We start from the raw sequence: 20,784 nt of genomic DNA, 5'->3' as shown, positions 1-20,784 counted from the left end.
AGGACATGCTGGGCTCTTTCGCTTCGCGTGCAAGTTTACAACTTCTTGGGCGCACTGTAACATTGAAGGTCAAAGACGACACTCATCAAACACACTCCGGTTTACAGCTGTTTGGCGTTCCCCGTTTTACATCTCTGAATGTCTCTGAATGCGAGGAATGTCCTCACAAACCAGCGAGTAAAGTTTCGAATGAAAGCGCTCCCATTTTTACTGTGTATATGCTAAAACAAACACAAGCTGTGGGATAACATGTTTGAGAAGTCACTTATACCAAAAAAAAAAGTGCGCTGATGAGGATTTTTAGTTTAAACGAAGCACTGCAACAGAAAATGCCTCATCTTAGACAATGAACCGCATTGTTTTCCTTAGCTCCTTTAAGCTTAAATACATTTGGAAATCGTAATATTTTACCATAGATTTGGGGGCTCATTGTTCATATATAATCCTCTTTAAGAATCAGAATCAACTTCAAATCACCTCCGCAGCCTTCAGCGCGTTTAGCTGCAGGTGGTTCTGGGCGTTGCCAACAGAACCACAAGGGGAATTTTAGAAGGTACTGTATACATTTGACTAAAGCTCCTGCAACTAAGTTAATGGGGGCTGACCACAGTTGTTGTTGTTTTTTTTTTTTTGTTATTTATATTATTTATTTTTGCACATCATCTATCATCTGCTAGTGAATCCATCACTGTTGGACTTTCTCATTGCAGGGAAAAAAAAACATACCACCCTGAACGTGAAAGAATACTTAAACAGCAAACATTCAAGCAGCACATACAAACCTACAAATGTGGAGGATGAGACCACATGCTGTGGTTGAAAGCTTCACAAATACAAGACAAGGAAGCTGATCTCATGTTTCCACAACTTGGAAAATTCGTTATTACGTTTTCTGGTGCTGATTATTCATTGAGCATACCAGGTTTCCCATTATTAATATTTCTGTTACTCTGCTACCAGGGCTTTCAGATAAGTTCAAATAAGTCACGTATTAAAAGAAAAGAAACACAGCAGCAACACTAAGGATTAGAAGGGAGAGGGGATGTACCTACAGCTCAAATAGGCATTCAAAGTACAGCCTAATCACTCCATTGTACTGTTGGGATTTTAAGTAACGAGTTGTCTATTGATTTTGGTGTGGAAGACTAAGATAAATCCCCTCAAGCTACATTTCCTTCTTGAGTAATAAATTCCTTCATTACAGCTTTTGAAATCAAGGTTGGATGAGGCAAAAGAAAAAAAAAAGACATTTCTCAGGCTCCTTCAATCATATCAGTCTGTTGACAACAGTCAGAAAAAAATTATGAATATCTTCCAAGTGCCCTCAGATGAGATAAACCTGACAATTACATCAAAAGCCTGAAAAACAGGTCAACGCATGGACAATTTATATTGACTGACATCAGCAGAAAATCAAATGAATCTGAACTTGCAGGGAACAAACAGCCATTAATTTGACACAAGAGAGAAATTTATTTGCTGTTAACACAGTTCTGCAATCTTGGGACTTTAAGAACAGCTCTGTCTTGTTTTATGTGATCAAAAAGTTATATCTGATTAAAACTTGCTGCAAAACTCAGTCTTAATCTTCTTTAACCCCAGTGAGTTTGTCTTGCTTGAGGGCAGTTCAATATTGATAACATTACAATGAATAACTGTACATCGTTAGTCAGGTTAGGCTGATTAAAAACTTCAATGACCACATCCTGGTACATTTATCACTGCAATTAGCCGTCATCACATATTTATTTATGTTGAAATTAAAATAATCGACCTGACAAGTTTTACATTGACAGCTTGAATTTTTTTTATTTATTTTTCACTTCAAGATTTAGAAATTAGCTAGTGCGCCATTCTCACAGTAAGTTGTGTGAAAACACAAAAACAGTGAGCAAAATTGTAATGTACGTTTAATCACTTTTGATTCAAAGAGAAAAGAGAAAAACTATGCCTGTTGGAGGCAAAATATTTCAACATGTATAAATATTTTTAAAATCTACATTTATTGTTTTATTTTTGACACATGTGCCTGAGCAAAGTGAGAATATACAGCTGCTAAATCTAGCACTAGTTTTTGCTAAACAAGAATATTAATCATATGGAGTGTGGTGGCCTGGTGCAGTGGATCCAAGCAAGACCCTTAGCCCCAGAACGCTGCACAGTGACAGCCCACTGCTCACTAAGGGATATGTTAAATGCAGAGGACACAACCTTGGAATGCATGTTGCAATGACAAATAATGATGGTGACTGATTATTAACAGGTTTTTAACTTGAGTTAGTACTCACCTGCTCAATAGACACGACACTAGCGACTTGCAAACTGTAGGGTTAGTATCCCGTCACGCTATTGTGGGTCAGCTTTTCATTTTAGTGCTTGCTGTTGGAAGATTCAAATGCGTGGGAACATGACCCTCCCTCGTCACATTCTTTATAATAATAATAATAATACCTTGATTTAGAAAGAGCTTTCAGAAAAATTGCTGAAGAATTACTATAAAATAAAAGACATAAGACAATACAGAATACAACAATACAGCTTAGCTTAAAAAACAAACAACATGCCTGCCTAATATCTTGAGGGAGATTGTTCCACAAGCTTTGGGCACGGAAAGTAAAAGCACGCTCCTCAACAGTTCTTCTTTTAGATTTGGTAATTATTAGAAGGCCGGTTTCCTGAGATCGGAGAACACAGGGTGGAACGTTCAATTGCAGGAGGTCAGAGAGACAGGAAGGCGCCAAGCTGTTTAGAGTCTTGTAGGTGAGCAGCAAGACCTCCAAATCATCTCGAACCTTGACACGGCAACCAGTCAATAATTATCAGTACTGGAGTAATTTTAACCAGTTTTGGTGAAAATGCCGGAGGCCGAATTTTGAAACATCTGCAAGCCTCTAAAACTTTTCCTTGGTAACCCAGAAAGGAGAACATAGCAGTAGTTAATGTGCGTAGGCAAAACATGCATGCTTTGATTCGTCTTGTTACTGAAAAGTGCAACACAAACAGACTTGCCTGGCCTTGCCATGCCATAAGTAAGAACCTCTTCATTTCCAGATGTTAAAACTTGTCTGATTTTAGCCACGTTCCTAATTACTGTAGTATACGCAATATGATTACCACATAAGAAACCCTGCAATGGATTTTTGGGACATGTCAAAAACGTGAACCACATGAATGCCTCAGCTCTCACATCTCAGACATGCACACATGCACCACCCCATCTGAATCAGCGCAACCATGACTCGATACTTACGTCACTTAATTTCACATTAAGTCATCCATCCATCCATCTTCTTCTGTTTAACTGGAGTCAGGTCACGGGGGTAGCAGCCTTAGTAGGGAGGCTTAGACTTCCCTCTCCCAAGTCACTTGGCTGTTTTACCAAATCACCTTAATTTCTTCATGTTTGCACCTACTTAAAGAGATTATTTTAGTCAGGACACAGTTTGACACTAAGCAAAATATGTCCAACTTTGATTGGTAACTCATCAGCAATATTGATCTTTGGAAATGACTTCACTCAGAAATGGGTCCTTTGGTTAAGATTTGCTTTGTCAGAGGCTGCAAAAGTTAACCAAAATCCCCAAGAACACTTCTATACCTGCAGGATAAACCTGGGAAACCTGATTAAAAGAACTCTGCACTGTGCTTTCTTGATGTGTAAATGGTTAGAGGTTTTCCGCAAACAGAACAATCTTGACTGGACCGGAGCATAGTCAAAAGAGATAATCTTGTACCAGCATGTGATAAACTTCTCCTCCCTTCTTTTGCATGCCAATTGCCCTCAAGGCAGTCTGAAACTAAAACCCATTAAATAAATAGCATTTCCCTGCAAACGATTTAGCCTTAACTGGTGCCATCTTTATGTTAAAAGCGCTGCCTCTACAAATTTAAGCCGAATGTGGTTGAAACAGAAGGTAATTCAAATGTCACAGCATCCCGTGTGTGTTTTGGTTGTTCAGATCAGTTTTTCATATGAAATTATTATTCATCGGCCGATGCCTCTGTCTGACTTCAGTGACTAATAGTTTCTTATCAGCTAGGGAAGAAGAAGGAACTGTAATGTCCGTCACCACGTTACCCTTCTGCCAAGCATGCACGGACCAAAACTACAGAGAAGGAGGAAAAAAAAATTCAAAACGGGAAAAAACATCGCCAGCAGGCAACAGGATGCACATGGGCCTGAGAAGGATGGCTGGTTGGATTCAGGAAATGGAGAGAGATGGAAACGGATGGGGAGATTTTGTATCACAGCTGTTGTGAGCTTGAAAATAAAAATCAGTTTTAAAGCAGAGGGAGTTTTAATTGTTCTTCCCCAAAACTACAAAAAGGTAGAGGGACGGTTTTTAGCCACCGCAAGGTTCAGGTTTGGTTGTAGATGACAGCTGGGAAATCATCATTTCTACCAAAGTTATTCATTTTTGTCTTTGTACAAAAAAAAGTGGAAAAACCAAAAACCATAAAAGGAGATATTTTAAATGGTTGAATCCAGAATGTGATGTTTGCTGATATCGTTGTCGTAACCCAAATGTTATGATCCTAAATGAAACGTTCTGAATTCCAAAACTAGTGATAGGATTTGAAAGATCATGTTGAAAGAATGCTTTTATCAGAAGGCTTAACCTTCACCGAGAGCTGTTTCCCACACTGATTCCCGCCTTTCTGAGGCAACAACAAGAAGCAATTATTTACACACTGGCAGTAAACTACGTTCAGACTGATAAAACTATAGCACAATGGCATTAGGACACCTCAGTTGTGTGAGGACAGGTTGAAGAGTCCCACAAACTGCTGGGAAGTACAGTATTTAAGAAATCCTTAAATATTTCAGAGAAGGTTAATGAAGGCCACGTGTTCAACCAAAGAAATTCATTTGGTTCAATCCTTCCAAAGCTAATAAAGAGGACTTATCTGCATGTTTCATTGAGCTGGCCAGACTGACTACAACGTAGTTCACCATCTATAAAACCAAATATCACTGTAATCTTTTTACACATTTAGGGTTCTTGTTGTTTTCAATAATTTGTTATAAATCATGATGTAACTAGACAAGATGTGTCCTTATGAAAAGCCCTCGGAGATGTCATGGTAGGTGTTAGTGTCGAGAACATATCATTGCTCATTGCGTCTAATACAGTCAAAGTATGAGTATTAGTGATTATCTCAATATTTTATAAATACGTTATGTTCTGCAGATGAGTGTCATTGCATTCTGAAAGGCATAAAGAGTTAGGTGGCTTTAGTGAATTGAGCGCCCAGTTTATTTCTACACAAGTCACAAAATAAAGTCCTCATCTCTGTTTATGTGTCCTTCTTGGTGGAGTTTTTAAGAAATATAACAGGAGATTTACATGAGCGCTGTGCTCTCTGCCATATAACTATAGAGTAATGTGACAATTAGTGGCAAAAAAAATCCACGGAACTCAATGAAATGACAAACTTTTAAGAGATTTAACAGGTTAGGTTATAAAACAATCATTATTCTTTTCACCGCTTGTTTAATCCTCTTGTTGTCCATCCCGCTTCATAGATCATCATAGCTCAAATCCAGTCACATTCATAGCCAATTATCACAACCTGCCCTATTTTCTTCTTTCTGTATATACATAGAAACTGGCTGTACACACACATGCATCTTCACTTTGTTCCTTTTATCCTTATTTGATACCTCTAAAGTTTCTAAATGTTTTTTTCCTCATGTCTGTTCGTTGTGTGCTCTTAAAATTCCTGGTCTCACAACAGTTTTAAATCACACCTAGTTTCTTGGTGTCAGTGAATGTTAAATCATTTTCTGTCTAAAAACAGTGTGCCCTTAATATACCGACAAGTGATGGAGAGAAGAAGAACAGTAAATTTAATGGTCTACTTGAGACGATATCTGAACAAGGTGTCACGGGACTTCACAGATCCATTGTTGCTCAGCTGATCACCTACTGTATGCTAACAGATCTGTAGTCCCCATGACCTAAAAGTTTTATATACTTTATATATATATATATATATATATATATATATATATATATATATATATATATATATATATATATATATATATTTGTCCAAAATTTGAACTGATTGGTGGTCTTTAGAAGTTTACATGGCTGGACAGTGTAGGGCTGAGAAGAAAGCAGAAACACAACTCCTCTCATAAAGGAGACGTGGGTCAAGTGCAGTTTAAACTGTCTCTCCTCAGGGAACAATTTAGAAAAACCACACCTTTTGTTGCTCAGATTTCGGAGCACGATTAGGAAACCAATAAACGTTGAACAAGAGAGTGAATAAGTTACTCCTCCTTAAAACCATAATTCACTCCAACACCGGCTCGGTACTGGCGGCTGAAGGCACAGACATCAGCTGAACTCTGCAAAACACTGTGGTTTTACTCCTGGAACAAGTCACTTTTCCACATTCAAAAATTGAAAGAAAAAATGAAATCCTGCATACAGAAAAACAAAGGTAGCAAACACGGCTTCATTAAAGTTCAATGTTTTTAAAGATCTATGGAGTAGGGTGATGGTCAGAGAATCGTCACTCTAAGGATTAGGTATTGAAAATTAATTATAGATTTATGAACAAGACTCTTTCCTTTTGTGTTTTAACATTTTAACAAAACTTAAACGGATTGTTTTTAACTCTGTAATCTGTTGCTCTTTTACCTTTTAATTTCTTTAGTTATTTAACTTATCAAAAAACAAACAAGAAAGAAAAACATGGAACTCTGACCTCAAACCATAATCTTTTGAAGAGAAAGTTTCTGTTGGTGAACTGGCTCTTTGGTACTGTTTGTGTTTCCATGTGTTTGAGGAGGAGCTAAATCTGTACAATATATTTTAAAGCAGATTCCATAAATTGTTGAGGATTATAAACATAAACCTGTGTTGTTTGTCAGATCAGAAGGTAATGTAATAACTAAAATTATTTATTATTCTTATTATGAGTTGTAAAAGTGGATTAGCCAAAGGCAAGAACCTTATAAGTTTGAACTATTATAATAAAAAATGGGCTTTGGTGGTATGGATTATTTAGAGTAGAGTAGAGTACTCTTAGTAGATTACTCTACTATAGAGAGTTGGCCACAACCACAAGCGAGCACCGGGCTTAAACAGTATATACAGCTGCTTAGGACCCCCTGTTGGCCTGGAGTCCCCAAGAGTGTTTCAAAACTCACAGGAAAGAATAAAAATATAGGGGGGTTGAACAGGACAGCAGTTTATTGGTTCAAAAACTAAGTGTTTGCTTTTCCTTTGATCAGCTCTGATTAGCTTCTGCCTCTAGGATAATCCAATGAGTTCATACTAAATAAAAATGCCAGGATAGTTTTCCACTGTGGGTAAAATATTAACTGCTCAAGAGTTTCAATGAGACTGCATTTCTAAAAAATGTGAACTCTATGGAATCCATTGATTTGCTGGCAGACAATGAGCTTGACTGAGAAATCTGCGTATAGGGCCCCATACACCCTTAGGTCAATAGGGCATTTCTCAAATGAGTCCAATTAGCTCCATCCCCGGAAATCAACTCCAGTTCCCCAGACGGTCGGACAAGCAAATTACAAACTGGGAAATGACAACGTTTGAAGCACCAATAATTCTGGAAGGTGAGGATGTCCCGGGAGCTTCATTTCAACATGTTTCAATGGAGAAGCACAGCATCAACTGAGACGTTGATTGAAATGTAGAGGCCTGAAAGTTGGCAGAAAGAAAGCTGTATCAGTGGAAAGGTATGGTTTTCTTTTGCTTCTCCCGAGCAAAAATATAAACCTACATTCCACCTAACATTAATCAGCTCCGTGGGTTCACCGCGCTGGTTCTCCGAGTTATCCCTACCAGAATCTGCGTCCCCCATGTTGGGAGCACGCATTAAGCAGGGAGAGTGAATCCAGTCTGCTCCGCCTCATTTCCAACCGTCTACACGTGAAAGTAGACATGTTTTATTTTTGTTAGCGTAGAAAAAGAAGAGGGTGGGGGTTACATTATCGTTCAGTTAGTGAGTTAAAACTGAAGATTCAACACATCAGCATTGGGTTGTTTGAACAGATCGAGGACGTTTGGCTAATGGATAATCAGATCTGTTTTAACTCGATTGATCCCTCAATAACCCATTCTCAGCCTCTGTGGTCATTTGCAGATATCTCACGAAAATATTTGCTTTGTGTTATTCGATTGTGGCGTGTCTGTCTGCTGAAACCAAAAATCCCACTTCTGAGTCTATATTTAGTAATTGGATTTCATTTCAGTAATGCCCCATTCTGTTCACCCATCTAAGGTTTAGTACATTGTAGCCTCTCTGTCAAGCAGTGTATACAACTACAGCGGCAAAACTGTGAATGGTGCTGAGCCACAATGGTTGTAATCAAAGTGTTTAATTGCTGTAATCCAAGTAGTACAGAGTGTTAACACGCACCCGTTTTTTATTACCGTATATTTTAAGCTGGTATGCCATTATTTATTGGGTGGGAATTAAACCCCGACAATGTGATTATGATTCCCCCAAAATTTTGATACAAACACAGATACAAACATCTGTTGTTATGTTGAAATATTAAAGAATTCTGATCCGAGCGGTTACCTGATCATTCAGCAAGAAATACAAACTAGCAAATTAATGTATAAGCAAATGACTTCTTTTGTATAACTTCTCAGAGACGGACAGGGATGTGTGGTCGGATGGATAGAAGTACATTTTCTAAAATGAATTACAGCATTTAAAATGATCAAATTGTGTTTTACGGTGTTCAGTTTGCAATAAACCAATTGAGTCCTTACTAGCCTAAATATTTCCGGTTTTGAACCAGAAAAGAACAAATGACAGAAAAAAAAAAAAACCTTTATAGTCCCTACGCACACCAGTGAGCATCTGTTGTGATTTACTCATTAGTTGACAAATGAAAGTTTTATTTTTATTTTATTTCTTGGCACCCCCGAGGTACGTGCCCTCCTTGGTGGGGAGCCATATCACCCACTACTGACCACCGCTTGGATTTCAATTTCACAAGATATTTCCCACGTGACGTCACACTTCCCACGTGGGGGGTACTCTCCGTTTTCAAGCTAAAGGTGTCGAAAAAAAAACAGTTTAAGTTAGTTTTCCCCGGCCATGTTAGTCCAGGACTCCAAGTCTACTAACACCTGGCTGTCTGGTCACCTGAACATTAGCAACGAGAAGACTTGAATGTTTGGTTTGTCTTAAGAGTTTTTTTTTGTCAACTTGTGATTTAAAGGCGTGCATGCGTAGCCGCGCTGTTTATTTAGTTTTCCACATCCTGTTCCACGTGCCGCTCTGCGCAGCGGAGCCTTTAAAAGCGGCTCGGAGCGCGCGGCAGTCCTCAGCGGTGACCGCGCGACGCTCAGAGACGTCAGTGCGCAAAGGGAGCTCCTCAGCTGGCACATCTGTTCTCTCTGTAGCCGCTTCCTCACTCAGACCAGATTGCCCTCAGAGGATTTGTTTTCGGAAACGCAAAAACAAAAATAAATAATAATAATTTATATCGACATTTTGTTGGTCGAGCGGTCAAGTCGTCACCAGTTGAAGACAGAACATGTAAGTTTTATTCAGATTTTCTCAAAAGTTGATCAAATTATTACATTTCCGTGCTGACAGTCACTTTTATGTCGCTGAATTTCTTTTAGTGTTTAAGCAATTATTCACCCCATAACCTTGTGGCAAATTGTTTATTCAGCCGAAGCGACGGAGCTGGGATCGCCTCATTTAAATAAAACCAAACGCATTTTTTACTGAAACGTTAAAGCAAGAACCGACGTATGGACCGGTGCTCAAAACTCTACATTTGATTTGAGAAATAAACAATTGCTGTTTACTCGAGACCCATTCAAAGTGGGCCTATTTTATTTGGCTCTTTGCTTAGTTCAAATAATGAAATGATTTATTGTTTCAAGATACTGACGTCAGAAAACTAAACGCATCTGATGCACATTTAAAGCCTTTCGTTCTTTACATGATTGTTTTTCCCCAGAACTAACAAAGTATCTCGTTGGTAATTAAAAAGGGGGAAAGGGAGGGGGGGGGGTCCTTCAAAGGTAAGGGGGCCCACTTGGGAATGTCTCAGTGGACGTGAATGAAACCAGCTCGGGCATGACACTATGGAAATGTGAGAATCTGAGGCGCATTCCATGTGTTTGTGCAGAAGACCTTGATTCTGCTTTGATTATATTATGTGTGCTCCACTGGGATTGATTTTATTGTTTATTTCCACAAGGTGTGTGTGTGTGTGTGTGTGTGTGTGGGGGGGCTAATGTAAAACACAATGCGTCCTTAAAATGCGTGTTCACACGCTGTTTGCTTTTTTCTTCTGATAAAATCCTCTTGACTTTGACTTTCATTTCCTTCGCTGACTAGCCTGCTTATAAAGATTCCCATAACGTCTTCTTAACACAGTATAGGAGTCCTTTCAGCGCTTTTCCTTTTCAGGGGTTGCCACAGCAAGCCATTACAACTTATCCACACAGTTTGTTCTAATGATGCCTAAATAAAGAAGAGATAAAAAAATAATGTTTTGTGTTAGAGTTGTAATAAACTATTGATACTGATTGGACTTTTCACATATTGCAACCGCAATGCTCAGTTTCTTTTATTAGGGTTTTATGCCACAAAGTAGACCTGGAAACTTTTCCCTGAAACCACCATTTGCTCTTGTGTGATATGTCTCTACCGGCTTTGCACATAGAGACAGTCTTTTTTTTTGTTGCCATTCTTTTTTTTGCTGGTGAAGATTCTCAGTCATCCAGGTCATGGTCATTCCAAAAAAAGGTAAAAAACAAAGCAACTGGACTTGTTTTCCGTAGTTGAAGACGTTTCGCTTCCTCTCCCGGAAGCTTTCTCAATTCAAAAAGTCTGGAGTAATGATGAGTAACAAGCTTTATACCATTCCAAACAAAGGCCTGTAATGGCTTAGATAACATGCAAAAATCAACCGAAACAGGACCACCCCTTAGTAATGGGCGGTCGTTAAAACCATTAAGCCAGCGGAATGGACCGAAACTGGTCCACTCCTCTGTAACGAGGAGTCGTTAGAGTTGTTATCGATAACAACTCTAACGTTAGAGTTGTTATCGATAACAACTCTAACGACTCCTCGTTACAGAGGAGTGGACCAGTTTCGGTCCATTCCGCTGGCTTAATGGTTTTAACGACCGCCCATTACTAAGGGGTGGTCCTGTTTCGGTTGAATTTGCATGTTATCTAAGCCATTACAGGCCTTTGTTTGGAATGGTATAAAGCTTGTTACTCATCATTACTCCAGACTTTTTGAATTGAGAAAGCTTCCGGGAGAGGAAGCGAAACGTCTTCAACTACGGAAAACAAGTCCAGTTGCTTTGTTTTTTACCTTTTTTTGGAATTCTTTTTTTTGCAAAACAGTTAGAGGGCAGTTTTCAATTCCTTACAGGACTTGATTTTATCACATGCATGGCTGTGCTTTGATCAAAAGTGACATGTTATAGCTTCTTTGTCCCTTGTGAAGAAACGCATCCTTACAGCTTAACCTGCCAACACAATTTTCCCCATAGACCTGGTGTGTTTAGGGTGAGGGTCAGCGTTTGTTTATTTTGAGTCTTGTCTGACCAGAGCACTTTCCACCACATGTTTTCTGTTTTCCCTACATGGCTTGTAAATGGAACCTCTTACAGCTTTAGTTCCGCGGTGGCTTTATTCGTACTCTTCCTTCACAAGGGCCCGATTTGCGAAGTGCAAAACTAATAGTTGTTCTGTCAAGAGATTCTCCCCACCTGAGCTCTGGATTGCGGCAGCTCCTCCAGAGTTACCACGGGTCCGTCTGTTTAGCTAGATGGACGTGCCTTGGTAGGTTTCGTAGTTTTGACGTACTTATTCCATGTTCAGATTATGGATTGAATAGTGGGTCTGTGAGACGTTCAAAAGCTTGGGATATTGTGGTTCTCCTAAATAATTGTGAAGACAATATAGAATTTTATTTGCAGCTCACAATTATACTCTACGTTGTGTTGGTCTACCATATAAATATCCAATAAAATACATCGGAGCTAAGTGGATAAAGGCAATTTCACGCAAAAAATGTAACCAGGGCATCGTGATCTTCACAGAAAATGTTCCTCCTCTCAGTGACGTAGCAGATACAGTTCAAATCAAGACGCACAGTAATGCTAACTAATCCCAATGCTGTCTGTGACTTTTGAATTCTTGTAGAATGAACAACAGGGATCGCTGGAGAGTGTACAAGAGGGTGTGTGCCGTGTTCTTCCTGGCTGTGGTGGCCCTCACCGTCGTCCAGAGGGGCAGCATCAACTCGGCGGCTCCCTTTGAGCTGGAGCGGCAGGCTCGCATGCACGTCTCCCAGGCCGTCGAGCCCGAGGCCCCCCCGGAGGAGAAGCCTCGCTTTCACCTGGGCTTGAAGAGCTTCTGGATGGTGGGCCGGCAGAAGCTACAGCTCAAAGCCTCGGCGACCACGCAGCGGCCAAGGGCTACAGACGACGCCAGGCTCGGCAACTGGGACGTGACCAGCTCCAACTGCAGCGCCAACCTCAACCTGTCGAGCCAGGCCTGGTTCAGGGGACTCGAGGACAACTTCAGACAGTTCCTGCTTTATCGCCACTGCCGTTTCTTCCCCATGCTTCTCAACCACCCAGAAAAGTGCGCGGGAGAGATTTATCTGCTCATGGTGATCAAATCGGTGGCCACCCAGCACGACCGCAGGGAAGTGATACGGAAAACCTGGGGCAAGGAGCAGGTGGTCAACGGCAAGAGGATAAAGACTCTCTTCTTGCTCGGCAAGCCTTCGAACGAGGCAGAGAGAGCTAACCATCAGAAACTTGTAGAGTACGAGGACTATATCTACGGAGATATTCTTCAGTGGGACTTCTTAGACACTTTCTTCAACCTGACCCTTAAAGAGACCCATTTCCTCAAGTGGTTCCACACCTACTGCCCCAGAGTGCAGTACGTCTTCAAGGGGGACGACGACGTCTTCGTGAGCATTGAGAACATCTTTGAGTTCCTGGAAGGCAGCAGCCGCGACAGGAACCTGTTTGTCGGGGACGTGATTTTCAAGGCCAAGCCCATCCGTAAGAAGGAGAACAAGTATTACATCCCCCAGGCGCTGTATAATAAAACGTACTACCCGCCGTACGCCGGCGGAGGGGGGTTTCTCATGCACGGGGAGCTGGCGAGGAGGCTCCACTGGGCCGCCGAGACCCTGGAGCTGTACCCCATCGACGACGTGTTCTTGGGCATGTGTCTGGAGGCGCTGCAGGTCACGCCCGTGAAACACAACGCCTTCAAGACGTTTGGCCTGGTGAAAAACAAGAACAGTAAAATGAACCGGGAGCCCTGTTTCTTCAAAAACATGATAGTGGTGCACAAGCTCCTCCCGCCCGACCTCCTGCACATGTGGCATCTGGTCAACAGCGACCTGAACTGCTCCAAGAAAGTAGAGCTCCTATAGCTCCTAAGGGAGAGTCAGAGACAGAACCCACAAGCTGAACTTTACCCGAGGCGAGCGGCAAAAAAGAAAAACCCGCTGTCAAAAAGCGGCGAAGGAGGGAGCAAAAAAAAAAGCCTAAAAATCTCCTTTATGTGGAGAGAGACAAAGACTGTTTTTCATTTGCTGATACTGCGCAGCATTTGGATCTTTTAGAGGCTTTCCTCAAACGTCAAATAAATTATTACTTTTTTTTTTTAAAGCTTTTTGAAGATTTGTCAGTTGTGTGTATGGAGGAACTCTGTTAGCTCAAATTCCAATTTTTATTCTGTTATTTAATATGCCGCAGCGGGATCTGCTGCAAACGTTCAAAAATGGTCTCAGTTTGCCACAAGGAATCATACAGGCCTTCCTCACCCTTCTTTCTGTGGTCCTTTCATTTGGTGGTAATGTCCTCTCTTTAGATTATTACTGATAATGAACTTACATTTCAAAAGTATAAACAATACTATAAAAAAAGTCTTACTGTATTAGCTGCAACATCAGCAGAAAAAAAGTGCATTTTGTACAAGTAGAAAGTCCAATGGTTTTGTTAGGAATCGAAGTCACTCATGCTCCAGGCTGCTGTGGCTTCAGATGATTTCAAGTCAGATGAAGAAACGACTACACTCTAAAACAAACCACTTATTATTTATTGTTAACAATAAATAATAATAAATTACTTCACCATTTATGTTGTGTATTAGGATACAGCTGGGCTGGCTTAACGTAATCTTGTAGGGTTGATCCGAGTGTTTTGTGAGTCGGTCAAATTACATTTCTTTTAAATTGTTGTTTTATTTAAAACAGAAAAACAAAGAAAAGAGTTCAGTGAATCTGAATCTGCGGCAAGATCTGGGAATGACTTCTCACCTGAGCATTTTCTAGCTGCAAGTTTGGCAACTGTTGGTTTTTTTATTATTATGAGTATCAGTGCTAACTATTGGCAACATATTGGAACAGATTTTCAAACAGTAAAGGAAGGTCTCAACAGATACTGATTGCACAAAACTATGTTTGCCTCTGGTTTAATGAGAAAGAAACCATCACAAGTGCTTAAAAATTGTCTATACTTTGATTATATATATATATTAGTCAAAATTAAGCCTTAAATGGAGTTGGGATTCATGCTTTTCTGACTAGGAACTCAGAAAATCCCACTTGTGTGGGCAAAAACTAACGCACAATATGCTCATACTTTGTCTTTTATACTTATTTTGACCTTGTTAAATGAAAACTGCACGAGCGTAACCAAAAGCAGGCAAGAATAAATAATTTAGCAGAGCTAAACTCAAATATTTATGCTCTTAAATGTAAGTGAATCAGGCTAAAACTTGTTAAAATTGGCTAGTTTTACAGCCACTATATTATTAACCCTAAATAATGTGCGAATCAATGTATTTGGCAAAATTCCTTTAAATAGGTAGAGCTGGTATGAGTTGAATAATTTAGCGAATGAAAACAAATTATTAACTTACTTTTTTGTTTTTAACTCTTCTCAGTCCTGTTAAAAAGAGCTCGAACTTAAAGGAGCTGTCTGTTATTATGAAATATGGCAAAACATAGATAGGTTTATTTACCAAGCTTTGCAATGTGAAACCGCTTTAAGCAAAACAAACACAGTGGTTAAGTTAAGTCAACATTTTAATCAGCGCTGAGCTATTCTACGTTGTCTTGAAGCTTGAACATTGCTGAATTCTGAAAGAAATTGCTTGAATTGGAGAAAAATATTACAGCTGTCAAAAGGTTATTTTTAAGTATCTGATTTAGGAAAAGTTGAAAATAAATTATATAACAAAGGTTAACTGTACACATTTATGTTTTCATATATGTATGGAAGTCCATTGGGGCAACTTTTTTCAATATTGATGGCCGTTTTAAGAGCTAATTCGAGGGTTTTTCCAAGTAATACTTGAATCACTTAAAGTTGTCTTCTAGACGTCATTTCACTTGATCCTTTGGATCGTGTCTGCTTAAACCCAGACATGAACTGGATGCATATTAATGTACTTTAAAACACGTGTTTCTACTTGTTACGCACATTAAGTCTGTGGATGTGAATGTGCTGATATACTTGACGTGGATTTGTTAGGGGGGAGGTGACAACGACACTGTGAATTTCAAACAGTTGCTGGTACGAGCGTATGCCTTCTGTCCCCCCAATGAACGAACGGGGCAAATGTGGTGGTTCTTGAATTTATTTAAACACAATGTTGTAAAGTTATGTGATTATAATCCCAAATGATACTGGTATAGTAGGCGGTGATTATGTCTAAATGTACATATATGTAATATTGAATATATAGACACACACACATACATGGGGTTGTGATGTGTAAATAAATCAAGTCGTAAAATCTGTCCTAGATTGGCTGTTTTGTCTAGCTGCATCTAAAATCTCATTTCAAATTCAGATCAGGTTACTTAACGAGAGTATAAACTGAAGGTTACATAAACGTTCAGACCAGAGGAACAAGCACAAATAGGAGGAAAAGCAAAATTCTACTTTAAGTGTCAACTTTGTACTCAACTCTCTGTTTTGATTAAGTTCTTAGAAGGTAAAAATCCCAGAATACAGATTACATTTGGTATTGTTTCTGCTAAGTGTCCTTGTCAACTGTCTTTTCACCAAACCGATACCGTCAGTGAACGCATCATTTATGAAAGACAATGGGGACACTGCAAAACAAATCATATAATCATATACCTTCCCCTTCAGGCGAAAGTACAACAGAGCCATGCAGGAAACAGGATCATCATATTGTGCTTCATGAGAGAGCCAAAGGAGTATCACAGAGTTTATCTCCTAGAATCATCTCTTGTATTACAGACAATGTTAAAATGATCTGGTGTCCAACCTCTGAGCTGAATTATGCCTTTTGTTGGATTTTTCAGTGTGGCTTATCAGATACGACCCTATAAAGTATGTGCCTATCATTTACTGAGTATTGAGGTCATGCTCTGGTAATTTTAGATTAAGGGGGGGGGGGGAAGGTATGTGCGTCTGCAAAAATGTCATTAGTAGTTTGCTTTTAATTTGCATTGAGGTGGAATTTGCATATAGGAGTGTGGGGGGGGGGGTTGATCTAAGTCACAGCATCGTGTTCGAATACATACAAGCCACAAAGGGTTGTTACTCTGTCAGAGGGCATCAACCTTTACTTTGAGCTACTCAAAGACATCCTGCTTAATGTCACACTTCCTTTATAGACATGGCGAAGCATAAAGACGCAGAGTCTAGGCCCAACGTCTTCTCGTTCATAAACCAAAATCTATTCTCTTAGATCAACAGGTCTAAAAAAAAAACATTTTTATCGTTCATTTTAAAATATTCAACTTCATTTTTGCATTATTTATTTGCTTTTGAATTACAGTAGTTTTCTTTATAACTGCTAATCTTTACAACTAAAAAGTAAAGGTTAGCATAAAGCTTTTGAAATATTACCATTGCCCTCATGTTTTATCATATCGCTCCCCACTGAAGACCCTAAACTTGTACAGTAGGCAATAGCTATAAAAAGGCCAAAAAGGCTAAATTAAGTTGAAACGGGGCACTGAAATGTGTACAGACCCCTATCAAAATGCTAGATTTGTGATATAATTTAATAATAATAAAAAATACATCTCACAAAAATGTTTTCCTTATAATATGGCATCTTTCAACCACAATTGAACTTAAAACTGAGCAAATAACACCATGAAATCCGGGGGTGGCAGCATCGTGGGCTCGGCTTAATATTCCTCTGGTGAAATGTAGGTGAATGCAATTGTGTGCAGTTCCATTTCTCTTCAGCTGTTTACCTGAAAGCTGAGGATGATGATGATGGATTTGACATTTCAACATCCCTGTGATTCCCAGAGTACATCCAGTTCATGGGATGAAAATTAAAGTTTATGAGAGATTTAAACAGAGTTTAGGGGTCACCAGAAGAGGGCTGTGCAAAGGACATTTCCTGAGGGTGTGAAAACACCCCCAGGTATAGATATGTGTTGATAAGACTGCAACCTAAATCTTTAACATGCTTTGCTATAGAACTAGTTATAGGGCTTGTTTCAGATTTCTTCTTCAGATGAATTGCACAGGAAGTATGCTACAATATATCTGGAAGCATTTCGAAATGGTTATTCGTGGTCTCGTTGTTTTTACATTACAACAATGGCATTTTAACAAGGGCGTGCATATCTGATAAGAAGTCGGGATATTGTGGTAAATCACTGAAAGAAACCAGAAAAACCAGCTCGGTTCGGTGTCTGAGTGGTTCATGTGAAACAGGAGGAGGGGGAAGGAGAGAAACTAACCCCAGCATGACAGCTTAATAAGCTCAAAGATAGAGAAACGGGTTTTTAAGCAGCTGCGACAATCAGTCCGCGGCTGGTTCTGAATACAAACAGTGGTCGCCTATCACGCTACATGCTGAAATAATCTTAGTGGACTTGTACAGTGCGTTACAGACATGGTCATCATGTTACAAGGAGCAAAACTGTATTTTATAGAGACGTGTCATCCTAACTCATTGTATCTCTAACAGTCGGCACAGCACAAAACGAGCATCAACATATCTGCTTTAACACCACTTTAGCTGTTTTAGCCCTTTTGTACCGAACCTTTTGGAATACAAAAAAGGAAATTGGGTTGTGTGACTCCAATAAATTATTTCCAACAACAAGAAGTTGATCAACTTTTTTTGTTTGTTTGATCAGGGCTCACAATCGTTCATATTTAAGATATGGGGGTCAGAACCACAATCAATAGAAATGGGGGTGTGGCGGAAATTCTTCAGAAACATTTAAACCATACCTATAATTTAGACATTTTAGAATGTATCTCTATAATTGATCAAATTACACTCAACCAGGAGAAATAAGGATACACAATGATAACGTATTCCTCCGTGCATCATTTGTTCGTGGGTGTGAAATGAAAGGGGCCACTTCGCCAATGTCCATCTTGAAAGAACTGATTCTAAGAAAGGACTTCCTCTCCGTGTAGATACAATACTTTGCATAAAAAAAAAAAAAAATGAATAAGAAAAAAGCTGAGTAGGTCCTCTGGACTGTTTCCCCTTTGTTGAAACATTTTGTCTCTTCTCAAAGTTTCTTGGAGACATTTCAACAAAGATAACCCATTCAAAGGACCTATTTAGCTCTTTTTTTTCTAGCTGGATTATTGAGATGGCATTTTTCTTCTTTCTCATATCTGTCTACTTTCAGGACTTTTAAGAACACAAAGGCACAATATGCTGCCACGGCCTTCTGCTACAAGGACTAGAGACAAATAGGAGGGGAAAAAAAACAGCCAAAGGCTTTCAGTAAAGGATTTCATAAAAGTTTATCCTACTTTGTAGCAAAAAACGTTTGCAGAACATGTGGCTTATAGTTACATCTGATGTTGTAGCCTCAAAATCCATTTATCTACTCTAAATCAAGTTTTTTTTGCATGGTCGTCTAAAACAGTTACCGGTTAAGGAGTTGAAAGACAGAAAATTGTGCTATTTGCTCATATTACAAAATGTATTGCATAAAATACTGTACAAGGAACGTGGACAAAGAACATTGTTCCTGCGTCAAGATATCATAAGCTGGAAGCCAAATGGAGATCTGTATAAATTAAAGTAAGCAATTACCAAAAAAAAAGAAGAAGTAAAAACCACAGACTCTTTTTCTTACCATCATGTGGTAGCAACATGTCACAACTGAAATCAGATTTAAATTGGGGAGGAAAAAAAAAAAAAGAAAGAGTGTCACCTAATGGTAATGAAAAAAAATTCACCCTGTGAAGGTCTTCAAGCTAGAGGCATTTGGAAAGCGGACACAATTGACTTATCAAGCAGCAGTGAAGATGCGCTGTATATTTTGGCGTAAACATCTCACTCAAGTGACGATGTTTGTCTGTGCAAGCAAGTAAACAAGCAGCGTCCAGACCTGAGCTTCGTGTTTGCTCGCATGGATTGGAAGAAGCGTTTGATGTCAGCCTGGTCACAGAGCCGGTTGGACGAGGATGCAAACTTTCACACTGGATCTCTACTTTCTTAAAAAAAAAAAAAAAAAAAAGTCCTATTATAAAGGACCGCTATAGAAAGGGCTTTATATAGGAATAGTATTCTTTATTCTGGAGCTAACAATTATATATCCATACATATAAAATCTCTGGCAGAAGCAAAGATAGAGGAAGCCATGAGATGTCTGGTAACTACAACTGAATAAAATATATATTTTCTACATCAGACTTTGTTAAACATTTATCCTAGATTCACTTCGCAAAAAATATGAAAGTTACCTCAGTCACAATGCCTCGCAAAAAACACTTCTACTTTCATTTTCTCAGTATCGTCAAGGTAGAAGCAAAAACCTCAACGTATCTAAATTGGATTGTTTGTAAAAGACCAACACGAGTAAAAGAATGGATGGTGTTCAACTTTCCTTTCTATAAATGAGAACCAGAAAAGTGCAGTGTGTATATCTATTATGCTCCTTGTAATCTGACACCCCCAAATAAAATCCAGTCTGTTCAGCGGTCATGTAAATAAATGTGGCTTAATCTCAGTGTAAACACAATTGTTTTATGTAGGCCTCAAAGGTTTGTTTGAGAACATTAGCGAACAGATGGTATCATGAAGACCAGAGACCGTGACTGGGGATCAAATCTGTGGAGACGTTTAAAGCGGGGTAAGACTACAAACGATATCCCAATCTATGAACATCTCACAGGGCTCTGTTCAATCCACCCCTTGAAAATGGAAAGACCATGCCACAGCTGCACAGCTAGCGAGACCAAAGTAACAGGCTGGACAAGCTAGGCATTAATCCGAGAAGCAGCATGGAAGTACATGGTGAGTAAGGAGGAGATGCAGAGAACTCAGAGGCTCAGGTTAAAATAATCTTTGGACAGAACCTTTAGTCTGGCACTATACAACTCTGGCCTTTGTGGATGAGCGGTAAGATTAAATCGGTTGTTGTAAGAAAGCAAATAGAATCACCATTTAGAGTTTGTCACAAACCAAAGAGACACAACAAACACTGAGAAAAATGCCAGATGGGACGGAAACAGGACGGAAAAAAAAAACATGGTGGCGGCAGCATGATGCTGTTGGGGTGCTTTTCTGCAGTAGTAATCCGGCAAGACCTGAGCATTGGGCAGAGGCTTCAGTGCGTGAATTGTGTCAGAAATGTGAAAAGGTTCAGAGTATGAGTATTTTTGCAATGCATCTATATATCACTTAGTAACGGTTAAATTAATGTATTGAATATAGCAAAGGCGAGGAAAAAAAATTACCTAAAGAGAAGTTGACCTGTAAGGAGCATCTCTAGGCGAAACAGAAAGAAATGACACAGGGACT

The 20,784-nt window shown here is 39.4% G+C and overlaps 1 protein-coding gene across 1 annotated transcript; it reads left to right on the top strand.

Moving 5' to 3' along the window:
- The first annotated feature begins 9,330 nt into the window (after nucleotides 1-9,330).
- Nucleotides 9,331-15,813, top strand: b3gnt7 (UDP-GlcNAc:betaGal beta-1,3-N-acetylglucosaminyltransferase 7). The gene is made up of 2 exons (XM_012872560.3): nucleotides 9,331-9,537; nucleotides 12,178-15,813. The coding sequence occupies exon 2, from the start codon at nucleotides 12,179-12,181 to the stop codon at nucleotides 13,430-13,432; it is 1,254 nt and encodes a 417-aa protein (XP_012728014.2). The 5' UTR covers nucleotides 9,331-9,537; nucleotide 12,178; the 3' UTR covers nucleotides 13,433-15,813.
- The last annotated feature ends 4,971 nt before the right edge of the window (nucleotides 15,814-20,784 follow it).

Source organism: Fundulus heteroclitus, chromosome 9, assembly GCF_011125445.2.
Source record: "Fundulus heteroclitus isolate FHET01 chromosome 9, MU-UCD_Fhet_4.1, whole genome shotgun sequence".
NCBI classification, from domain to species: Eukaryota; Metazoa; Chordata; class Actinopteri; order Cyprinodontiformes; family Fundulidae; genus Fundulus; species Fundulus heteroclitus.
This window is presented reverse-complemented; position numbering and strand designations above follow the sequence as displayed.